Source organism: Toxotes jaculatrix, chromosome 18, assembly GCF_017976425.1.
Source record: "Toxotes jaculatrix isolate fToxJac2 chromosome 18, fToxJac2.pri, whole genome shotgun sequence".
Lineage (NCBI taxonomy): Eukaryota > Metazoa > Chordata > Actinopteri > Toxotidae > Toxotes > Toxotes jaculatrix.
In genome coordinates this window covers 18114937-18135743 of record NC_054411.1, presented here as the reverse complement: position 1 = coordinate 18135743, position 20807 = coordinate 18114937, and the positions used below count along the sequence as shown (strand labels likewise).

General features: G+C 42.0%; 1 protein-coding gene across 1 annotated transcript; it reads right to left on the bottom strand.

Annotated features, from left to right (window-relative positions):
• Nucleotides 1-798: 798 nt before the first annotated feature.
• tlcd4b (TLC domain containing 4b) lies at nucleotides 799-18871 on the bottom strand. Its single transcript, XM_041062450.1, has 7 exons — nucleotides 18573-18871; nucleotides 15176-15328; nucleotides 11592-11681; nucleotides 7299-7357; nucleotides 6125-6219; nucleotides 5920-5993; nucleotides 799-5807 (listed from the first exon to the last, which is right to left on the bottom strand). The coding sequence occupies exons 2-7, from the start codon at nucleotides 15319-15321 to the stop codon at nucleotides 5459-5461; spliced, it is 813 nt and encodes a 270-aa protein (XP_040918384.1). The 5' UTR covers nucleotides 15322-15328; nucleotides 18573-18871; the 3' UTR covers nucleotides 799-5458.
• Nucleotides 18872-20807: the final 1936 nt, after the last annotated feature.

Here is a 20807-nt window from a genome sequence, read left to right as displayed (position 1 = left end):
TTGTGTTTGTAATGTGATAGAAACTGTTGAATCAAGTGATGACAGACGGTGTATTTTTGTAACATGCAGGTGTGTTTCTCTGTGTACGACGACATGCAGGTGGTGATATTCACCCCGTGCATGAGTGAAGCCCACGCTATGAATGTGTGCTGTAGTAGCAAGAGGAAATTTTCATTGAGTCTCTGTTATGTGACCATGTTTGGTAAAGTTCCTCAAGCACAGTCTCTGACCAAGCCCCTTGACCGATTGGTGCACACACACTCACACACACTCACTCACACAGAGAGAGATGGTTTCAATCACAGACCTACCCTGGCTCAGACCCCCCCAAAAAATCTTTCACTTTCCAAGCTCCTTCATATCTTTCTTTTATCCCTCTTTCAGTCAAACCTCTCATTTTACCCTTTCATCTCATTTTGAACGTCTCAGTCTGTACTTCACCCTTCTTTTTTCGTTGAATGTCTCCATCACTTTCAGCTCTGACACACACACACACACACACACACACACACACACACACACACACACACACACACACACACACACACACACTTTAAAGTAGAAGAGCAACATAGAGCAATGGTGCCAACTACCAGTAGCTGGTCTTGGAGCGCCATGGTAGAAGTGTGATTCTACCAGCCCACAGCTGATGAATGACTGGACCAGCTCAGTATGCAGTGTAACGGATGCCTTACACTGAACAGGTCATTCCCATGCTGACATCACTGTTCAAAAACCAATGAAATAATACAAAAGTTAAAAGGCTGAAGTAATAAGAATAAAAAAGTTGCCCAACTATTTTTTTCTTGTCTTCAACTTTATTGAAGAGCAACACTTTCAAGTAAGTCTCAGCGTTCAGCACTACAATTACATGATCATTAGTAGTGGTCACAAGGTAATGCTCAGACAAGGACCCTAAGGCCAGTGTGTAGTGTAGGCTGTTTCACATTAAAATCTCCAGAAAAAAAAAAACAAAACAGATCATAACAAGAAACTGCATTGCATTAAGAGACAAAATAAAAATAGACAAGGGAAGAAACATGAGACCACACTGGCGAGTCATTCAAAAGAAAAAAAAAAAATAACCCAAAGAAACTGGCAAATCATTTGATTTAAAGTTTTCCAGTCAATCTTGACCATTTATACAAATGGCTCCATCCATGATACACTGAGATTCAGTCCATCCTGTATTATTGTATACCTAGGATCGAACTTGAAATTAAAGGATTTACGAAGAACAAAAATGGGACAGAGACAACAGTTCAGTTTAGTACCATGTGTAACCATGAGAGAACCAGCACAATATACTGTTTAAGTACCAATTTTAATGCAGCTTTGTTATGATGTACCTAAGAGATCAATACTCAGTCTCAGACCAGGGAATTGAGGTGATTCGTATATACCTTTTTGATATATATTTAAATATATTCATTATGTAATATAATGAACATTGGCCTCCCCAAAGAAACAAAGGCAATTGGGTTGTTCTAACCTGATACAAAACTTAGCACAGATTAAATAAACATCATGGCCTTACAATAGCAGCCTTATCAAATTCATCAACTATTAATTCATTCTGTCGATTTCCAAACAGCCCCAGGGTGTGACATACAGCACAAATATCAGGTCTTGAAATATATTCTCTAGAAAATCCTGACAAGTACAAAAACTCTGTTCAACAGTTTGTCTGAACCATAAGCCTTAAACCCAGAGACATCCACAAAGCACAGGATGATGCTACAAGAAGTGGATCAACATCAGTGCTCAGCCAGTCTCAGTAAAATCTCCCCCACTGCAGTCAAATTATTTTAGTTCCTTGACTGAACGACGTTACAGTTTAATTCTACAACTATTCACAGTTTTGAGTTTAGAAGGCCAGAGAAATGAGATGTCAGCCTTCCTGTTAACTATCTGTTTATCTGCAAGAGCTTATGTCAAAAAATATAGTTTGATTTCCATTCTCATCACATTGGACACTGCAAGCTCATCTTAATGCCACTAAATGACCCATCACAACATTCACAGAGACATGTCCCTGTATTCAGGAGCGCACGAAAATCAACACAAAAACAGGCTCCCCGAGAGGGCTCAGCTTTGGATTATAATACTTGGCCGGATTAATCATTGTGCAGGCAGATTATAAAAATATACACATAGAGTATACATAGGAATATAGACAAGATAATCACTGGATATTACATTAGAAAGATCATGCTAATCCAAATCTGACTGCATCACATCCACCAATTTGTGTAAAGGCACAAGTTACTGTAGCCCCTCCTCTGTGGTGACAGACAGAAATACAGGAGATCGCTGAGTTATTGCTCCACAGGGAGTGTGCTTTATAGTTCCACAGTGAAAACACCAGACATTCTCCGACTATTATAACTATCTAGGCGACTACAGAGACCAGGACTTAAATGGGAACTCCACCGATTTTATGCATCAAAGTTGGTTGCCGGGTGTTTGGGGTGCACTGCGTGTATCGTATAAAGCCTTTAGTGGCTCCAAAAGGAGCTGTGCAAAGTTTGATAAACTGCCTCAAATGATGTCACTCGAGTCAGCTGAAAACTAGAAGGAAAACTAGGGGCATGGAGTCAGAAACACTTTATTAGACTTCTGTATCCCGCTCCTCATCTCTGTTTGAGGCTTCATCAGCCGCTACTAGTACAACACACCCCAAAACTCCAAAAAGTGGTGGTCGCGTTGCATTGTGGACAAATTAGGCACCAGATTTTCACAAGAAAGAATACTGAATGGAATAATAAAAAAAACACCACCTGTCTCTAATATGCATTTTCAGTTTGTGCCAAAACTTGATACTATATTACAATAGGGGTGCAAAGGAAACAGACTCAGTAATGACCTACGTGAAGCACGTGACTGAAACATCACTCATGCTTCTGCTTCACTGACAAAAGCCACCTGATGTGCGTGTAGGAGAGGAGACTGTAACCTTCAGCAAACTAAGACATGTAAGAAAAATCAGAAATGCTTTCTAAATTGTTTTCCGCTGTTTGAGGTTTGAGTGGTGCTTTTAAAGCATGTTATCTTATAGAACTGAGGGTGGAGTTAGCTCCACCAGCTCTTCTCCTTGTATCATCTCCTAATATTCACATAACAGTGGTGGATAAAAACACATTCATTAATGATTTCCTGCAGATTTATTGTTGGAATTTGATTTAAATTTGTGCTACATTTGGATGGAAACCTGGCTGTTATCTTCTAGTCTACTGCATCGATTTTTATCCTTTTTTAATAATAAAAAAGAAACCTGTCCCTGACATCAACATTACGAGCCCGACCATGTCATTGGAGTGCAATGCTAAATCGGTGGGGTACTCTTTTAAGCAAAAAGGAAACAAGAGTAAAAAATGTGAACAGAGTACAAACTCACAATCTGTAGATGTCATTTCCTATCATCCATTTCTAGTGTATTTGTGTGGCGAAAGCCAAATCTGAAACATCCTCATGTGTTTCTGTCTGTCGTGATATCAGCTATGTAGTTACTGGCATCTGCTAACAGCGGACTCTACAACAGGAAGTATAAATAAAGTTGTAAAACCAAGTAATGCCAGCTGTCACACAGAGAATGTGATAAGCATTAGTGAATTAGCCATACAGTCCTGCACAGTTACTGTATGTGTATATACTGTTCAGACATGCAGGGAGAGGAGAAAGGAATCAAAAAGACATGCACTTTTGGAAGACAAACCCTTTTCAGCATTGGATTAATGCAATTAATATTTAGATGTTATTCATCTATCTTAACTATTCACTAAGGCTTTGCAGAAATATGTCAATCTTTCCATGCGTTATAGTGTTATTTTGTTGTTTACACAAAAAAACAAACAAACATGCAGATTGCCACATTGCTTTCAACAGCATATTGTTGTCACAGATTGGTACTTCCGAAATGAATCTGATAATTAGACAAAGAACTTTGAGAAATGCCATACTGCTAACATTCAGCAAAAGGAAGAGCACCATGTCGGTGTTGTAGAAGGGCACCAAATATAGTGTATATTTTGCATGCTATGCTATGCATGTGCAAACTTGCACATCCACAAGTGGATGTGTGTGAGCGTGTGTGTGTATGTGTGCATGTGTGTGAACTTGTTTCGCTCCCTTCCTCTTTTAGGATCTCAGAGTCACAGAGAGCAGAGGAGATAAAGGGAAGTGTTTCTCTAGAAAGATGCACTGACTGGACAGTTTAGTGAGAAAAGTGATGTTGCTGCACTGCCTGGGATAAGCTCTAAAGACAGTTCGGACAGTTAAGAAGGAGAAGCCCCTCTGAACCAGTGATATCACAAAAGTTAACATTTTAAAGGCTACCTACAGTACAGTACAAAAAAAAAAAAGTTAATTAACTCATGATGAAAGGACTGACAAAGACTGGGGGGGGGGAGGTAGAACAAAACCAAATGTTCGAGCTGGATAGAGGAGCTCTATCCAGTGAGGCAGAGGGTTGCAATGGATGTAATATGAGTTAGACATGTTACTGTGACTGCTAAGGACTTGACACTGTGTAAAATTAAGAGAATAAAGAGAGCCACATACAGCACAGTGCTGCTAACACCAAGAATACTGAAAAAAAGGCAAAAATCGTCCTGTGAGAAACTAAGGATGTTAGAGAGTGTGTCTGTCTCCGTTTTTTAAATACATGATCCAAATTCTAAGGAGTCTGGAGGGGCATGGCTGGTGATATAGGCAGGCGCCACGTGTTACAAGGAGGCCACAGCAGGTGATACTGTAGAAGAGGCATTATGGTGTTTTTCTGTCTCTTTTTGTGAGGTCTGATGAGTTTAAGACAAGAGCCCTATAGATTCACAAACACTGTATGAGTCTGATGGGAGAGTTCTTCGCTCTGTAGGCCACGTCTCCTCGAGTGTGGACGGAAAATGAACAACAGAAGAGGCCTCCAGTCATTCAGGAGCGCCAGCGAGCGAGAGATGGTTGTTGTCTGAAGGGGCTGAGCTTTGTTAAACTTTGTGATCTTATTCCTCCTATATTATTGCTTTCCTGTCTTTCACAGGCACTTCAGAGGATCGGGCTTTGGCTGAAGTTGAGCGTGAGAGGAGACTGAGAGGAGATGAGAGAGGAGCGGTGGTAGTGGGCAAAACAGGCGAGTGACAGACGTGTGCTTGTGAGCTCTACCTTGTCGTCTGCGACCAAAAGCTATCACCCAGCAGGATACTAATCTGTCAGTGAAAACACTGAGGCTGCAAAGGCTGGTGCTTGAGTGAGTCAAAAAGCAGTCTCCTTGTCCTGTGTCGGCGTCACCTGAGGACTCTTATCCCGGTCCACTAGCCAACTGCAGTGAGATCAAAGGCTAAAATTGGGGATTCGAGAGCGGGGTTCGGAAGGACGCTGAGGCTATAGCAAAAGAGAGAGGCTGTGAGGTTCCTGGGTGTCCAGCCTCTCTCCCTGTCTACACATCCTTTAACTCTACGTGTCTTTAGTCTATGTGGTTGTTGACATACTTCCTATCTGAGGAAGGTGACGCCTCTGCTCTTTCTTTAATCTTTCGCCCTCCTTTCCCAGTCAAGACTTTGTAGCAGCCACGGGCAATCTTGTACATCCAGATAGTGTTCAAGACATCCAGAGCGATGCAGGAGGTGATCCAGGCCACCTGGGCACCCAAACCCAGCCGCTCAAAGTCTGGGGTGCCAAAGGTGGCAAATACACTGGCCCAGTAAGATGGCATGACAGCAATGCGTACCAGGAAGAACACCACCGCCATGGCAACGCCGTTTGACACCACCATTCGGTGTGAGCGGGGGTAATTTAATGCCTCAAAGAACCACCTGCAGGGAAAAAGGCGATGAAGAAATGTCAGGATGGAAAATATGTCAGGTGAGACAACGGTGAGAAAACCAAATGAATCCTGGGACATCATTCATTAGCACACTGACTCACCTTTGGTTCACAAACGGTGTGGATAACTCTGAAATGAGACGAAAGTTGGCAAAGTAAGGAAGAACGCCACGAGTCTGCAATGACCAAACACACAGGCTATTAGAAATACACACAAGCAAAATGACACAAGTACAACACACGAGCATCAATCCGGTTAAATTACTATTCTTAGTCTCTACACTCTGGCTCCTGAAGAGTGACTCACCAGCACATATCCATATGCATAGAGCGCCGCCAAGTGGTGACAGACAAAAAAGCTGTCCCCCATTGTGCTCCAATTACAAGCTAGGAGCACAAGGTCTAGAGAAGAGAGAGGAGATGGCAAATTGATATGTCTGTTTGGCTAGGAAGATAAATATGTACATAACTGTCAAAGGCAAAGACCAACAACTGCACCAATACTGAAGCCAAGAACAAGGAAGGTTACATTGGTATTACTGTATTGTCTTATTTGAGACCATGTAAAAGACATTTAAAGCTGAAAAATGTCAAATTAAATCTGAATTGTGGTCATAACCTGCAGTTTCTAAAACTGTCTGAGTTAAGTGTAGAGAGGCTGGCAAAATGAAAAGGACTTTCTTACTCATATTGTTTCCTTTGACATATTAAATAATGTTACAAGATTTTTTTTTTTTTTTTTTTAAATCAATGCATCTGTTAATTCACATGTCAAAGTGTGAATTGCTACACCTCAAGTTACTTCACAGAGGAGCAACTGCACCAGAGGTGAATTTAAGAGCAGGTCATGAAATGTGGAGAACAGTTGTATAAGACAATGTATAAGACATGTCATGACATATGAACTCCGGACAACGCCCAGAGAATCAGGTCCAGATAATTAGGTGTAGACGTTGTCTGGAGTTGCTCTTTTGAACATGCAGCACACAACAAGAGATTTTCCAAGTGAGACGAATTCTCACCTACTGGAAATACTTTGGTTGGTTTAGGCGAGTGGTGGCGCCTGGGTAGAGCGTGCAGGAGGCAGGACAGAAACGTCATCAACACACCCACTCGCTCGCTCGCTGTGAATTGTCGGGACAATGACCTGCTCTATTCACACACGGGCTCAATTGGACATTACACGGACTTTGTACTGTGGAGCTGGCAGGGTGAAGTCTGTTTAATGTCCGGTTGCTCCTCTGTAAAATGTCTAAAAGTTCAGGGTTGCAGTGCATGTGTCACACTTTGCTAGTTGTTAACTGCAATTTAATCTAAAAGGACCTGCACTGCCTTTGTGTTTGTAACTATGATAACTGTACGTTACTTCAGGGCCAATGTCCTTTTCCTTTGTGTTCATGTGCAGTACGCTGACTAACTGACAGTGGTGGACCGTGTACTAGAAGAAATGATCAACAGAAGCAAAAACAAAAATAGCTCACCATAAAGGAGGTAACCACAGGTTATGGCTACATTTAGCTTGACAAGACTGGGGTCACCCCTGTGGAGAAGCAAAGAACAGAGCGTAAAGGTACTTTCCACACTGCTGTAACACTACCGCCCTGAAGGTAAACAAGCCAGGAGAGGGAAGCTACTTAATATTCTGAAACTCTAAAGCACTCAAATCGTGTTCTTCTGATCAATAATCTTCTCCTGTAAAGAGAACATGATGCAATTTTGCAAACTAATTAACATAACAACGTTAACACACTCATCATGAGTCATCATGAGAAAGATCACTCAAGGTTGATTGTCTAATGATTGTATAATGCTGATGAGCTTGCTGTGTTACCCTTGTACATGGTTCAGGCCTGATTAAAGGGAGCAGCATGCTGATAAGGCTGGAGAAGAAGTTGGGCTTGTTTGAGGTGAATCCATAACATGACAAATGGCTCTCTGAGCAGAGAATATTCACGTTATCGACTCTTCGTTTCCTCCCATTGACAAAACCTCTGAACAGACAGTAGTTAGTTCAGTCCACGGAGCCGTGACCTGCTCTGGTGACCATTTGGCGTCCTTGCAAATAACATCTGTTCAAAATAACAATGAAGGTGTCTCTGCTTCAACAGACATCTGATCCTGGTATCAGTCACAAGTATCGTATAGCAAATGGCTGGCTGACCGCTTGTGTAACAGAATGCCACAACACACGTACTGTAAAAACATACACACTCAGAAGCCTGTGCACCCACACACGCCTGCAGTACAATGTCTCACCTTACACACTAGACGACCCTGGGTTCACCAATGTCATATTTTATCCTGCATACTCCACCTGAGATTGTGCAGCACACCATCTGCATCTGCAGTAAGCACTGTGACATTTCAGAAATAAGCCTGTTGTATTTGTACACATATGTGAAACTGTTATTTTCTCATGTCACTGAGACCCAGCGGTTTGTTGAACAAGCAACTTTGCCCAGAACTCGTCAGTCAGGAACATCATCATCATCAGCTTCGTCACACTAACGATGTATTCTCTTTCATTCTCTCTGATTTCGTATCTAATCTAACGACTGTCTCACAAGAGAGCGTTTCCCCCTGTTAATGGATCAGTTGTATCACTTTACCACTGCACTTAGAAACAAATGCAGAAAGCACGGCTTGGATAAGATCCAACCTAAGTGACAGTGTGATAGTCAGAGAGTCTGCAAGCTGCCGTCACAGAGTCCAAAAGCTTCTTGATAATCACATCAGTGTGATACAGCTCCAGTTAATTAAACTCAAGCTCCTCTCTCAATGTACCGTTAACTGACTGGAATTTGGTTTAGAAAGTCACGTGCAGCTTTTTACAGTGTTTTAATCGCACTGGTGTCATTTGGCCTTTTGCAAGAAGCACTTGTAGGAACATTCATTAATTTTCTTGAACTTACAATTTTCTTGTAAGTGCAAACAAAACTCTTACATGGTCCAGATCGTCTGTACACGTACAGGTTGTACAGAAGTCTGCATTTGTAACAAGTGAAAGCCTCTAAGAATCATAATGAACTAAAAGTTTAAATAAGCAGTTTTACCAAAAAAAAAATCAAAAGTTAACAGTTTTTTTTATATTTAATATTTTATATGCATTTTGGCATGACAACTTATACTATTATATATAAAAATTTCAGATTTCAACATGTGTCTTAGGTTAAGCTGTTCAGTGAAACATCCTTGTGTTGCACATGCACATATAACATTCCCTGTAATAATGTCTTTATCTCTGTGAGATTCCCTTGACTGTCTCCCATCTAAACCATGAGCTGCTTTAACGTTGTTCAATACTGTACAATTTAAGGCTGTCTGAGACTGAAGTTGACAATCGTCAGAGAGACATGTCAAAATCTTTGGACTGTGAGACATGTCCACTGACAGCCGATTTGGAACAATGACCAAAGACAGCTTGCAGCAAATTGTTGACAGTGACACAAAATCCACAACCAAAACCCCACAACGTCACCACTGCTATGGCCAACATCTACAAACTCAGAATACAACATATTTTTCCATCATGCAGTACTTCCCTGTCATTGCACAGCAGGTGTGTGTGCATACAATATTTCATTTGACAACTGACTACTGCAAAATTAGGTTTTTGTCTGCTGATTTCTGACAGCAGGACTCGAAGCTCTGTGGAGTGAAATTTGTCTTCTAGCTTGGGTCACATTTTTCTGACTGAAACAGTTTGTGGGTGTCAGTGACGCTAATTATCAAATCTCACAAACATGCATCTACTTAAGAACAGATGGCATTCATCAAGTTGAAAAAAAAAACAATATATATATAATATGTTTGTGCAGTTAAGAGAGTTTGCTGAATCTGACACAAGCCACCTGGAAAACTGTGAGAGAGTTTTAGGATGAGAATATGAAAATGTTCTTACATGAGGCCTAACGCCTTCCATGCACACTTAGAAGGCAATATAATATCTTACATAAAACACATCCTCCAGACTGGCCTCAGCTCAACACCAGACTCAAATCTGGTCCGCCAGTTTCCTCCGATAGCCCTGCACATGCACAAGTTCAAGTCCAGACAAGCCAATCAAGAAGTGCAGCAGAGGCATGGCGGTCAGACACGCTGCTTGTTAACTGAATGGATTATGATAACAGCCAAGGGTGAGCTGCCAGCCAGAGTGACACGCTGAAAGAGCCTGAGCAGCAGCTGAAAACAATGCAGGTTTCTAACAGCTCGGGCTCTGGCCACTCCTGCTGTATTGAGAGCAGCAGGGAGAACAATGCTGCTGTGTGACAGGTCTTAATGCTGCTGTAATACAATCAGATTGACTGGAGCATTAATGCTTGCAGCACTCTGGTGTTGCAACGAGATGAGCTGTAGGAGAATTAGGATATTCTTGGGGATCGGCTAGGTGCTGGTGGGTGATGGGAATAAGCTGAGGAATTCAACAAGAGAAGTGAAGAAATAAGGCTAGAGATGGAGCACACATACTGTTCCCACAAAGAGGAGAAGGATTGTCATGTGGGAGCTCAAGGGAAATACGAGGGGAAAAAACTGCGATGAATCCTTTGCAAAAAAAAATGTACAAAAAGAGAATGATGTTTGGAGAAGGGGGCTAAAATACTAAGCACCTGAACACCCAGCAGATGAAGACTGGTAGCAGAAAGAAGGAGGGAGCCCCTCTTGACCCCCCCCCCCGAAACCCTGACACCCCCCCCCAATCCCCACTCTCCTTTTCTCCCCTTTCTCGCTCTATCAGTGATGCAGGCCGGGGCCGACATAGAGACAATAAGAGCAAGGGAGGTATGCTGCATTGATTCAACAGCCCAAGATGTGGTGCGCTGCTACAACAGACAGCTAGAGGCAGGAGGAGGCTCATGAAGGGCTGCTGCTGGTGGTGGTAAAGGGAGGGGGAAGAAAGAGGGAGAGGGAGGGAGTAGAAGACTAGGCTGCTGTTGTTTGCTATGAAAAGGAGCCTTGTTGGTGGGAAACTAGTCTGTCTGCTAAAAAGCCACAGAGGAAGCGAAACAGAGGGAAAAGGGAAAGAGAGAGAGAGAGGAGAAAAAGAAGAGGAAGAGGAAGGAAGGAGTGCTGAAAGAATATAAGTGAAAGGTGAGAAAAGAAAGAGCAAGAGCTGAAGATGCATGTTTTAAGGGACTGATTAAAATACTGGAAAGGAGAAAGAAACAGAGGGAAATTACCATCCCTATTTTTCGGGACCCATTAATGCAAATAACAGAGTCAGCAGCAGCAGAGTGAGTGGAAGACACAGAGAAGACAGAGAAGACAATAATCAAAGGCTAAATCCACTGAATCTACAACTCTCTGGAGACTCCACTGACAAGTTAGATCCATTCTCTCCCCTTCCCCACTTTCATTCTCATGAAGGGAACACCATCGTCATCTCTCCAAAGGTATTAACCATCATCCCTGACTATCCTTCTCCACTCCCCACCTCCCATCTTCATCCCCTCATCTGTTTCCTCCCTCCCTTGTGAGCTAGTTGTGGTTGCCGGACTGAAAAGGCAGCTGTGAGAAGACGGTTTTCTCCTAAAAGCACCTAATGCTTTCACACTACTTTTTTTTTTTTTTTTTTTAGCCTGGCAGAATGACAAGGCATAATGACTCAGCATTTCTGCCTTTTCCACTGGGTATACAGCCTCATTTCCTTTTTGTTTATAAGGGTATATAGGATGGTATTCATTTCATCTGCATGTCACAGATTCTCTTGCTCCATTATATTACAGTGCCGTTGGATATTTCACTTATGAATTAGCTTTTGTTTCTGTTCTTCTTACCAGACTGGGTTTGCGTTGACCGCGTCATCAAACCACAGGATGTAAAGACAGAACAAGCCCACAATCAGAGCGTGCACAGTCGACACCAACCTGAGGATGGACACAAACACACAAGATCAAGTTAATAAACATTATGACAGGGTGAAATACTTTACAGTCAGGAACTGTAAAAAACTGGTGATCATTAAAATAGGGAGTGCGTACGTCTCTGCATGTCTCTTCATGCTTACATACAGTATAAAATTATATCATTGTTGTCCTCTGTCCACAAGTGTAACTTCTTTTTCATCAGGCCTGATACAGCATCACCTGACCTGACCTTTGAAGTAGTTATGTGAGCCATTGAAGAGATACTCCAGAGTCCCAGTGGCTCTTATCTCTCCTCTACTAGAATCACAGTTCCTCCACTGTCAGAGTGCAGCCTCTGGGGCACAGCTGCTTGCCTGAGCCCTGGCCAAGACTGGGTATACAGACTGACCACTGTATGTGTGGCTGAGTCCACTATTACTGCTGTATCAGAGTCAAGTGTCTGACAATGGACCAGACATGGAGGAAGTTGGCTAAAGGAAGTTGGTAAAACCGCGTGTCCATATCGCTGTCTGTGTAGGCCACGTTGTCAGTCTCACAGCCACACTCTGGTTCTTGTATTGAGAAGTTTTCTATTTGTAAAAACATAATACAATAAAGAAACAACACAAGGTGAACAGAAAATAATATTAACAACAGTCTTCCAGCTCATAAAGCTGTGTTCAACACTTCAACACACGCGACCCTGCTCTTTCTTTGGAAATGCTCTCTCCCTCCTCTACATGCACTTAAGTTGTGGTTACATAAAGAACATAGTGACACACTGGGAGCAGGCTGTTATGCAACAGTAGACCACTCTAAAGTGAACCATCAGTGCCTGGCCTTTGACTTGTTTTGAATTCCTTGGTCAATACTCCCTGTGCTTTCAATTAAGGGCAGATAGGCTAATGTAAATTATAGCTGTATGAATCTAGGATTATCTGTGAGACAGCAGAAGGAGCAGAGGGGAAAAAAGGAGGAGAGACAGACAAATAACAGGCAATAACAGACTGTTAAACATGTTATGAAACTAAAAACTATTGCCCTCTGAACTTCACCCCCAAGGTTTTCACTGAGACTTAAAACCTCTTTGAACTGTAGACGTGTGGCCAGAGGGGAATCAGGGTCCATCTCAACAGAGTTGCATCACCAAAAAACCTTCATAGGGTCAGTCTGTCAGGACGTCATGACTTTGCAATGTTATGCAACAACAGTATTTTCTGGAAGTGTGTCTCAATGCAATCTGAATTTGAACACTTTTCATTCAAATGTCAAAGAAATAGCAAACATAAAACAATTAAATGAAACTACAAAACGCTGGTGGGTGTGCTTTCATTCTAGACTGTCCTGTCATTTATCTAAGAGGAAAAACTTAGAGCTTCTCTCTGTGTATTTAATAACTCATTTGGCTTTACAGCTTCAACACAAAAAGACTACGTAGTCACATTTTTTGACCTTGACTCAGTAAAATCCAATGAGATTCCTCTGATATCTTAAAAACAAACAGTACTGCTGTAGTTTTAAAATATATTCAAAACCTGTGACGATATCATGAATATTGGCCGTTTCCTGCAGTGTTTCAGAGGAAAGGTGGGCCACCTCGCCTAAAACAAAGACCACCACTGCTAACAAAATAAAAAAAATTAAAAGACTTTTTAAAATAAAACAGTAAATTTCTAGGAAAGAAGAACAGAGACACAATTTCACACAGCATATGAGATCTATGGTTATGGTATTCTTTTGCCAACATCTGCTAACTAAGATATTCATAAAAGGTGTGTCAGGATCTGGGGGGACTTACTGCCTCTGCTAGACATTTTAACATATGTAAGCAGTGTCTCTACTAGGTGTCAATATACAGTATTCTGTGACACATCTGTTTCCACATGACATAAGGTATATGAGATGGGTGGCATCTGCATGTATGCTGTAACAAAAAAAAAAAAAAATCATGGATTTTAAAACCTATGCCTCAGTAGAATTAGACTGTTGTGCTAAATTTCTGTTACACATCATAACAAAACTTTGAAGAAATATTTGAAAGAAATTGTACATTTTGCAAAATACACTTTTTCACTTTCTTGTCCAGAATTAGATGAGGAGATTAAGACTGTGCTTATTTCTGCACAGTAAATATGAAGCTGGAGAAAATGAGATAAGTGAGATGTAAGGTGTTAATCAGTGAGTGAGTGAGAAGTGCTGATAGGTGAATTTTGTCATTTTCAGACAGAGCCAGGCCAGCTGTTACTCACGGTTTCCAGGCTTCTCATCCAGCTCAACAACAAGAAAGCAAATAAGTATTTCCCAGTTTAAATTTACTGGCAGATTTTTTCTGGCTGGCTAAGGTTCATTTGATAATGAGGGATCCTATCTTTACTGTGATGTACTAGAGCCATACATAGAAAAAAACATAACCTTTAGTACAGACCTATGGTGGACCTCTTAACTGCCACAGCATTGCAAACCTGAGTCCAGCTCTGGTTTCCACATGGTACCAAGTAGGTGCGATATGGTCCAAAAATCATATCTCGATATTTTAAGGCTGAAAGGCAATACGTGATATATATCTCAGTCTTGTCACAAGCACTTTTATTAAAAGGGACTGTGATCAAAATAAAATGCAAAGACAGGGTTTCCTTCCTTGTTTGAAAATACACATCCGCAAAACATATAAATGAAAAATTATTTAAAATAAACAGCCTATATTTAATAAAAATAGGCCTATCTAGTGTTTCCCACTGGTTTAGAATTAAGCTGTGGTGGGTGGGGGGCGCAGCATGTGAACAACGTGCATGCAGAGACTCATGCAGTTTAGAGAGGGAGAGTGCAAACCAGGTTATTTTCTGAATCTACAATTTACAGATGTGCCTGAAATACTTCACATGCAGACTATTGGTAGATACTAGTTAGGCAGCTGTGCACAGAGCAACCTCTAGTTACCACTCAGTTACTGTTGCGCATGTAACTCAGACAGTTGTGTGGCCAGAACGCAGCTTTAAAAGAGAAAATTAAAGGCGCTATGATGTGCGATTTACTGAGCTGATTTTATCTGCCTGGGCAGGCCAGCCAAGTACAGCCTATGTATGGGGAAAGCTGCTATCTCTGAGAATACTTCTTCAGTTGTTTTCAACAACAATAACAGGCTGATTAAAATAGAGCACAATTACTATTATCTTCAGGAGTGTGGACCGGCACTCTGTCTCCCTCCATGCTGCAGGAGAACTTGTAAGTGTGTGAGGCAGGGTTTGTGTGCAGACGCAGAGGGAGAGCGGGGGCGGTGTTGCACAGAAAGTGAGAGGGAGGAGAGATGCAGCTTTGTGGAAGAAACAAGTTATGTAAAGATAAAACTACATTGACAAACGGTACTGTCTCATCCTATATCCTGTTTGAAAATATGTCAATATACCCTACTAGCCAATATAGCGCCCAGTCCTAGAACCAAGATCAAACTGCCAGCGTGTTAGTCTTATAAAAACCGTCTGTCTATTGAGAGGGTGTAGTGGCTTCCTGTGACACACCTGGAGTTCCACTCAGTCGATTTGGTGGGAGACAGCTGTCCATAACCTGGCGTGATGGCAGAGGAGAGCCGCGGGCTGGCCACTGAGAAGAGTAGCTGGAAACCCACGAAGCTGCCAGCTACCACAGTCAACTCTCTCGTCTCCATCACTCACCTAAACACAACAGAGAAGGAGACAGGAAGGGAAGGGTGGGGGCAGGACACAGAGAGGGTGATACAGATGGACATGTTCAATCGATGACTGTCAGTCATCCCGGGTAGAGCCAGGAGAGAAACTGAGGTGGTGGTGGTGGTGGTGACAGGGTGATGCGACACCCTGTGTGGTTCATCCAGTCCACAAAGAAAGGAAAAGAGACAGAAGGGGAAAAAAATAAGCTGAGGACACGGGCTGTCTAATGCAAGTAACATGAGAGCTTTAGACAAGCAGGGCAGTCCACAGAGAGGGAAGAGAAGATGAAAGGACCAAGAGAGGCACTAGCGTTTAGGGTAACGGAGGGAAAAACAGAACGGCAGAAACAGAAAAAAAGTTAGAGGGTGCTGTGAATACAGTAGGTAACACAAGCATTACATTTGGAATAAAAGGTCTCTATTATTATGCACATTTTGCAAGGGGATTACAGTGCATTGTTTAGGACACACCAAAAATCCCTGAGAAGAAAACAAAGGCTAAGCGAGGAAAGAAAAGGGGATTGTCAGGATGATGCAACTGGCTCAGCTCAGGAGAAGGGGCTGTGGGAGACTGTGCAACAAGTTTTGAGCCTGTATTTTACTTCAACAATGCACTTTATTATTCCTATACTCTGTGTATTAGCACTTTTTGTTTCCTTATTGCTGAAACTTCTATTTATCTTACAGATTGGTAGAATTATGAGAGCAAACACTGACTTGGGATGTAGACGTGCAAACTGATGACTGTAAACTCATGGACACACACAGAGCACAAACTAACTGAAGAGATCTGTTTACTCTCAGTCAGGTCAATAAACTCAAAGCCTGTCTTTTCACATCACATGCAATCAGTGGAGATAAACTGAAACAGCACCATGTCTGAAAAAGAAGCAAGTTTTTTTTTCAAATAGTCTTTTTCCAGGCTTGGCTAAATGAGGGAAGCGATTGAATTTAATCTTCGAGTCTACTGTTGTTTTTCCATTCACTTTAGATATAATGTTACTGCTTGAACTGTAATATTTTTGGCTCTCTCTAGAGTTGCTTGCATATAGAAACAAAAAATTCTGACTCTGTTTCAAGGGACTGGATGTTTCAGGGTCTGGTCAGAGCATCAGCAACTCACTGACTCCTGCCCGGCTCCTTTCTCTAGATAAGCAAAAAAAAAAAAAAAATCAAGTACAATAGTCCTGGTAATTTACCGTCCTAAACTTGAAGTGAGGACCAGAATTCCTGACATCGATGGCAGCTTGTGACTGTTCCACAAAAATGATCTGGCTTTGTTTCCCAGCTTCTCAAATCCCCAAAACTATTACAACTGCTTTTACAGCAATATTGTCCATTTATCAATATCCAAACAAGAACCCTTATTAATCTCCAAAATAGGGCACAAAGTTCAGAGATAACACTAGATTCTCAAAAGTGAATCTTGATCGTGACCTCTCATTTCTTCTTGAGTAACATCAGCTATTGCAACACACTGTATCTGCTCTGGTCTGGACTCTGGCCTGATAAATGCCCTGGAATTCTGATTAAACCACCGAAATGATGCAAGCCACTTAAAACCACTTATTCCAGGAGAGCTGTTGATTAGGACTGCGTAACGTAAAGATTACTACGACTGGCCGACACGAAGGTAGCAACCTAATATAATGCAGCCTTATATTTTGTGAAGGCATTGTGTCTGCAAAGCAGCCTAAGTAGTTTATCCTGTAGGCAGCACATGACACTTAAGGCATGTAGCCTACATAAAGTTCTATTTTTACTCTGAATTGTCCAATGTCATGCATGCATACTTTACCATAAAATGCTGGGAACCAAAGTACACGAACAAGCTGTTGAAGAAAACGGCACCTCAAGACAAAGTACCACAAGCAAAACCCATCAATTTAAATACGGCCATGAAGATTACAGCTTTGCTCTGAGTCACCAGAGGCAATATTCAGAACACTCTTGTGCTCTTCCTCTTGAGCTCTTGAAACATTTGAAAGATCTGCAGAATAAACTTCATAATGGATAAAAAAAAATAAGTACAAAGGATCCCTGACAACTCTGAGATACACGTTTCCCACAAATCAAAGCCGCTATAAGAAGTGCAGCTCATTCTCCTCTGAGCTTTCCAGTGTCCCATTCCCTAGACAGTGGCAAGTTCAACAGGAAAGCTGAGGCGGCATCTTGTTCTTGGAGGAGCCACACCGCCCTGAGAGCCTCTTATTGTCCCCGGCAGCAGCTTTGCACATTCCTGGGCCACGTTGATCATATGCAGCATGTGCCTGAATAATTCATTGGCATTCTTCACCTGGCAGGCTGGTTCACACTGCCCCATGGGAAGGAGCAGCATACCGAGCCTCCTCACTGCGGTTGACAGCCCGGACAGCAGAGATGCTCTGCCGTCCACGTTTGACCTTGTTCCGCTGCACTCTCCTGCTGCAGTCAGCAAACCATGACCCCGTGACATATCGACCAAACATAAATAATAGCGGTTCAATTTCCCCTGTTCTTTTGGAAATCTAAACCGGCCTCTGTCTACCGCATTGCTACACCAGACCAATGGGTCTGACTCGCTCTGTAGCAGCTCTGGAGGCACAATCCTTGGCCACACTGATCTTAACAAATCTCTGCAGGCAGTGTGGGTCATGAAATGCATACTGATAAATAACTGAAGATTACTGGCATTTTTAAGCGGACAGAAATGTTCGCATTTAGCCTACAGACAAACAATAAACAAACACTCTCCTTTGTGATTTGTAGCATTGTGCACGCTGCACAATAGCAAACCGGCTTGTGCAGTTCAATGTGAAGAGTACGTGTAATTAGCAGGAACTGACTACCTTCTAACATGCAGCAGATGCAAATGCAGAATAAAGCATTGCAGACACCTAGCAAGCGGCGTGTCAGATGCCATTAATATCGTCCACATTATCACAAGTAAACGCAGCCCCACAATACAAGGCAGTCAGGTGTTGAACGAGTTGTAACAAGCAGCCGAGCCGGCGGCCAAGTCGTAACCCCACGAATTTGTAGAGCAAGTTAAAAAAAACAAAAACAAAACTGCAAGCACTGCTGTTATGTATGCTTTTAGTGCTGCTGCTATAGACCGCAGGAGAGAGGCACAGAGCTGTTGCAGTCATCAGATTTGTACGGTTAAAAATATATATCAATTCTGTAAATCAAAAAACACAGCATGCGCATTGTATCTGATGTGGTGGAAGGAGCGGGGAGAGCTGTGTTACCTGCTATCTGTCGCATAGGTCGGTGTAGGCGGATAACCCCCGTTTAGCCACCGTCTTCTCCACTTTCTTACAACTTGACGTTAGCTAGCAAGTCGGCTAAACTGATCCAGCCCGCTGGCTCTCCCTGTGCGACCCCAGGAAGGAGAGAGAGAGAAAAAAAAGCCTCCTCTGCAACGCGAACAGTGCCGCGTCCGAACAACCATCACAGCCCGGAGAGGAAAAAAAAGGGTTTTCTTACAGCCCCGTTTCCTCGCCACCATGTGTTTTTAGTTGTGAGCCCGACCGAAAAGTTTTTTCCCCGTTTTATTTTAGCGTTGACAGTGAGGACCGAGCGGTGACGTCGACACGCACCCACCCCCTCGTGCACACGCCCCCTGATCTCCGGGCGACACCCACGAGGAACAAAGGCCACATTGCTATATTATTAATGAAAACATGCAGCAGCATAGGTAGCGGAGACTTAAAGGACCATATCAGTGGTGCATAGCCAATAGTTTTACACTGGGTTTCAGAATTTTGAATGTGGGCCACTTCTGCTATAGCATCAATGGTTTCCATTCATTTCCCAAAATATGAGCATCTATTAAAAGACTCTTACAACTTGCTCTGCTGTTATATTTTTTTCAATGTTACGTGATCATTATGAGGCAATACAGTCAAATAATTTAAACTCAGTCTACAACGCAATTATCTAATGCAGCTGTAGCTCTAAATGACCGTAGTTAAATGTTTAGTAGAGCTGAAAGATTAGTTTATTAATAGATTAGTCGTGTGGCAGACAATTAATCGACAACTATTTTGATGATGGATTAATTGTCTGAGTCATTCTCCCAAGCAAAAATGTCAAACATTCTCTGGTTGAAGATAAGCTTATGAGAGGATTTGGTGCTTTCCTCTATTTTATTTCATTGTGACCCAAGTATTTCATGGGTTTTGAGTGTTGGTTTGATAAAACAAGTGATGTCAAGATGTCAAGTTGGCCTCTTACAAATACACTGGTATGATCCTTTAAATAAGAGTGAAATGCTCCTGTAGCACACATGACGGTTGCACAGAAAGCATAGAGAATCATAGCGTGACAAGGAAGGCACTGGTTTTTTTTCCTTTCTTGGAAATGCAGACTGAGATAAGATTCAATGTAGCTTGTCCCAGCATAGTCCACAGGTGACAGGGAAACACCTTTAGTCACCAACAGACTCTAGAATGTGGGAGGAAATGGGCACACCTGGAGGAAAGAAAACGTGTCAATCCACGTGTGACATGTAATCTTCACAGAGACCAAAGGAATCAAATGTAAATCCTTATACTCTATGCTGCATTGTCAGAACACTGACACAGTTGACGTGGCATCACTACAACCTGCTAATGAGCTGTTTTTTTTATTTTGGAGTGGGTTGTACTTTGTCATGGCAACTGCCTGACCTCTTGTTCTGTCAGCTTCTGAGTCATTTTGAAGAATGACATGTTGAGTCAAGGTTGTCTGTCTGGTTCCACCACAAACGTACACACACATACACACACAGGAATTTTATTCTCTCACTCACGTACTGGCCTGTAGCCTTGGGCTTATATTGTGTGGCACTAAGAGTTCAATAGGCAAGATCAAAATAGGTAAAATGACATTCATTTGATAATTACAAAGGTACGCGTTTCATTGAATTGCTTTGAAAATGAATCATCCTGTTAATTCTCACACAGAAAGAGAGAGTGAGTGGATTGTACCCTCTATTAAAGTAGTGAGTGAGTCAGAAACTAGAGTGGAGGCAGTGTCATAGTACGTGGGATCATCACAGGCAGAGCCATTTTGAAAAATGGATTGCACGTTGCCCGACAGAGTATTAGGGACAAATATATGGAGGTAGTAATGCTCACTGGATATACAATCTCATGAAAACCCAGAAATGAACTTACTATAGGAGATATCTTAGGCATTATGGCTCGATTACAACCAGAAAGCACAATTAGAACTAGATTGTGATACAATCCAATACAAATTTAAAGAGAATTAGACTTTACTGTAAAAATTAAAAATAGTTTAAAGCTTCCTTTACAGTCTAACAGAGAGGAAATACGAGGCAAAGTGACTGACTGACTGACTGACTGACTGAAAGAGTGAGTGTGTGAGAAAGCACACAGAGATGGATGGATGTGTTGGACGAGTGTGTTGAGACAGGATGAATCTAATCCTTTCTCTAACAATGAAGAGCCTCACAGATTTAACATGAGCTGCTATTA

Bases quoted from the DNA above. Each gene is read 5' to 3' on its own strand.
- tlcd4b (XM_041062450.1), bottom strand. From the start codon at position 15,321: ATGGAGACGAGAGAGTTGACTGTGGTAGCTGGCAGCTTCGTGGGTTTC. The intron at 7,358-11,591 runs GTAAGAAGAACA...GCTTCTCCACAG, and splicing joins GTCAACGCAAACCCAGTCTG to GGGTGACCCCAGTCTTGTCA. The intron at 6,220-7,298 runs GTGAGCTATTTT...TCTCTTCTCTAG, and splicing joins CTGTGGTTACCTCCTTTATG to ACCTTGTGCTCCTAGCTTGT.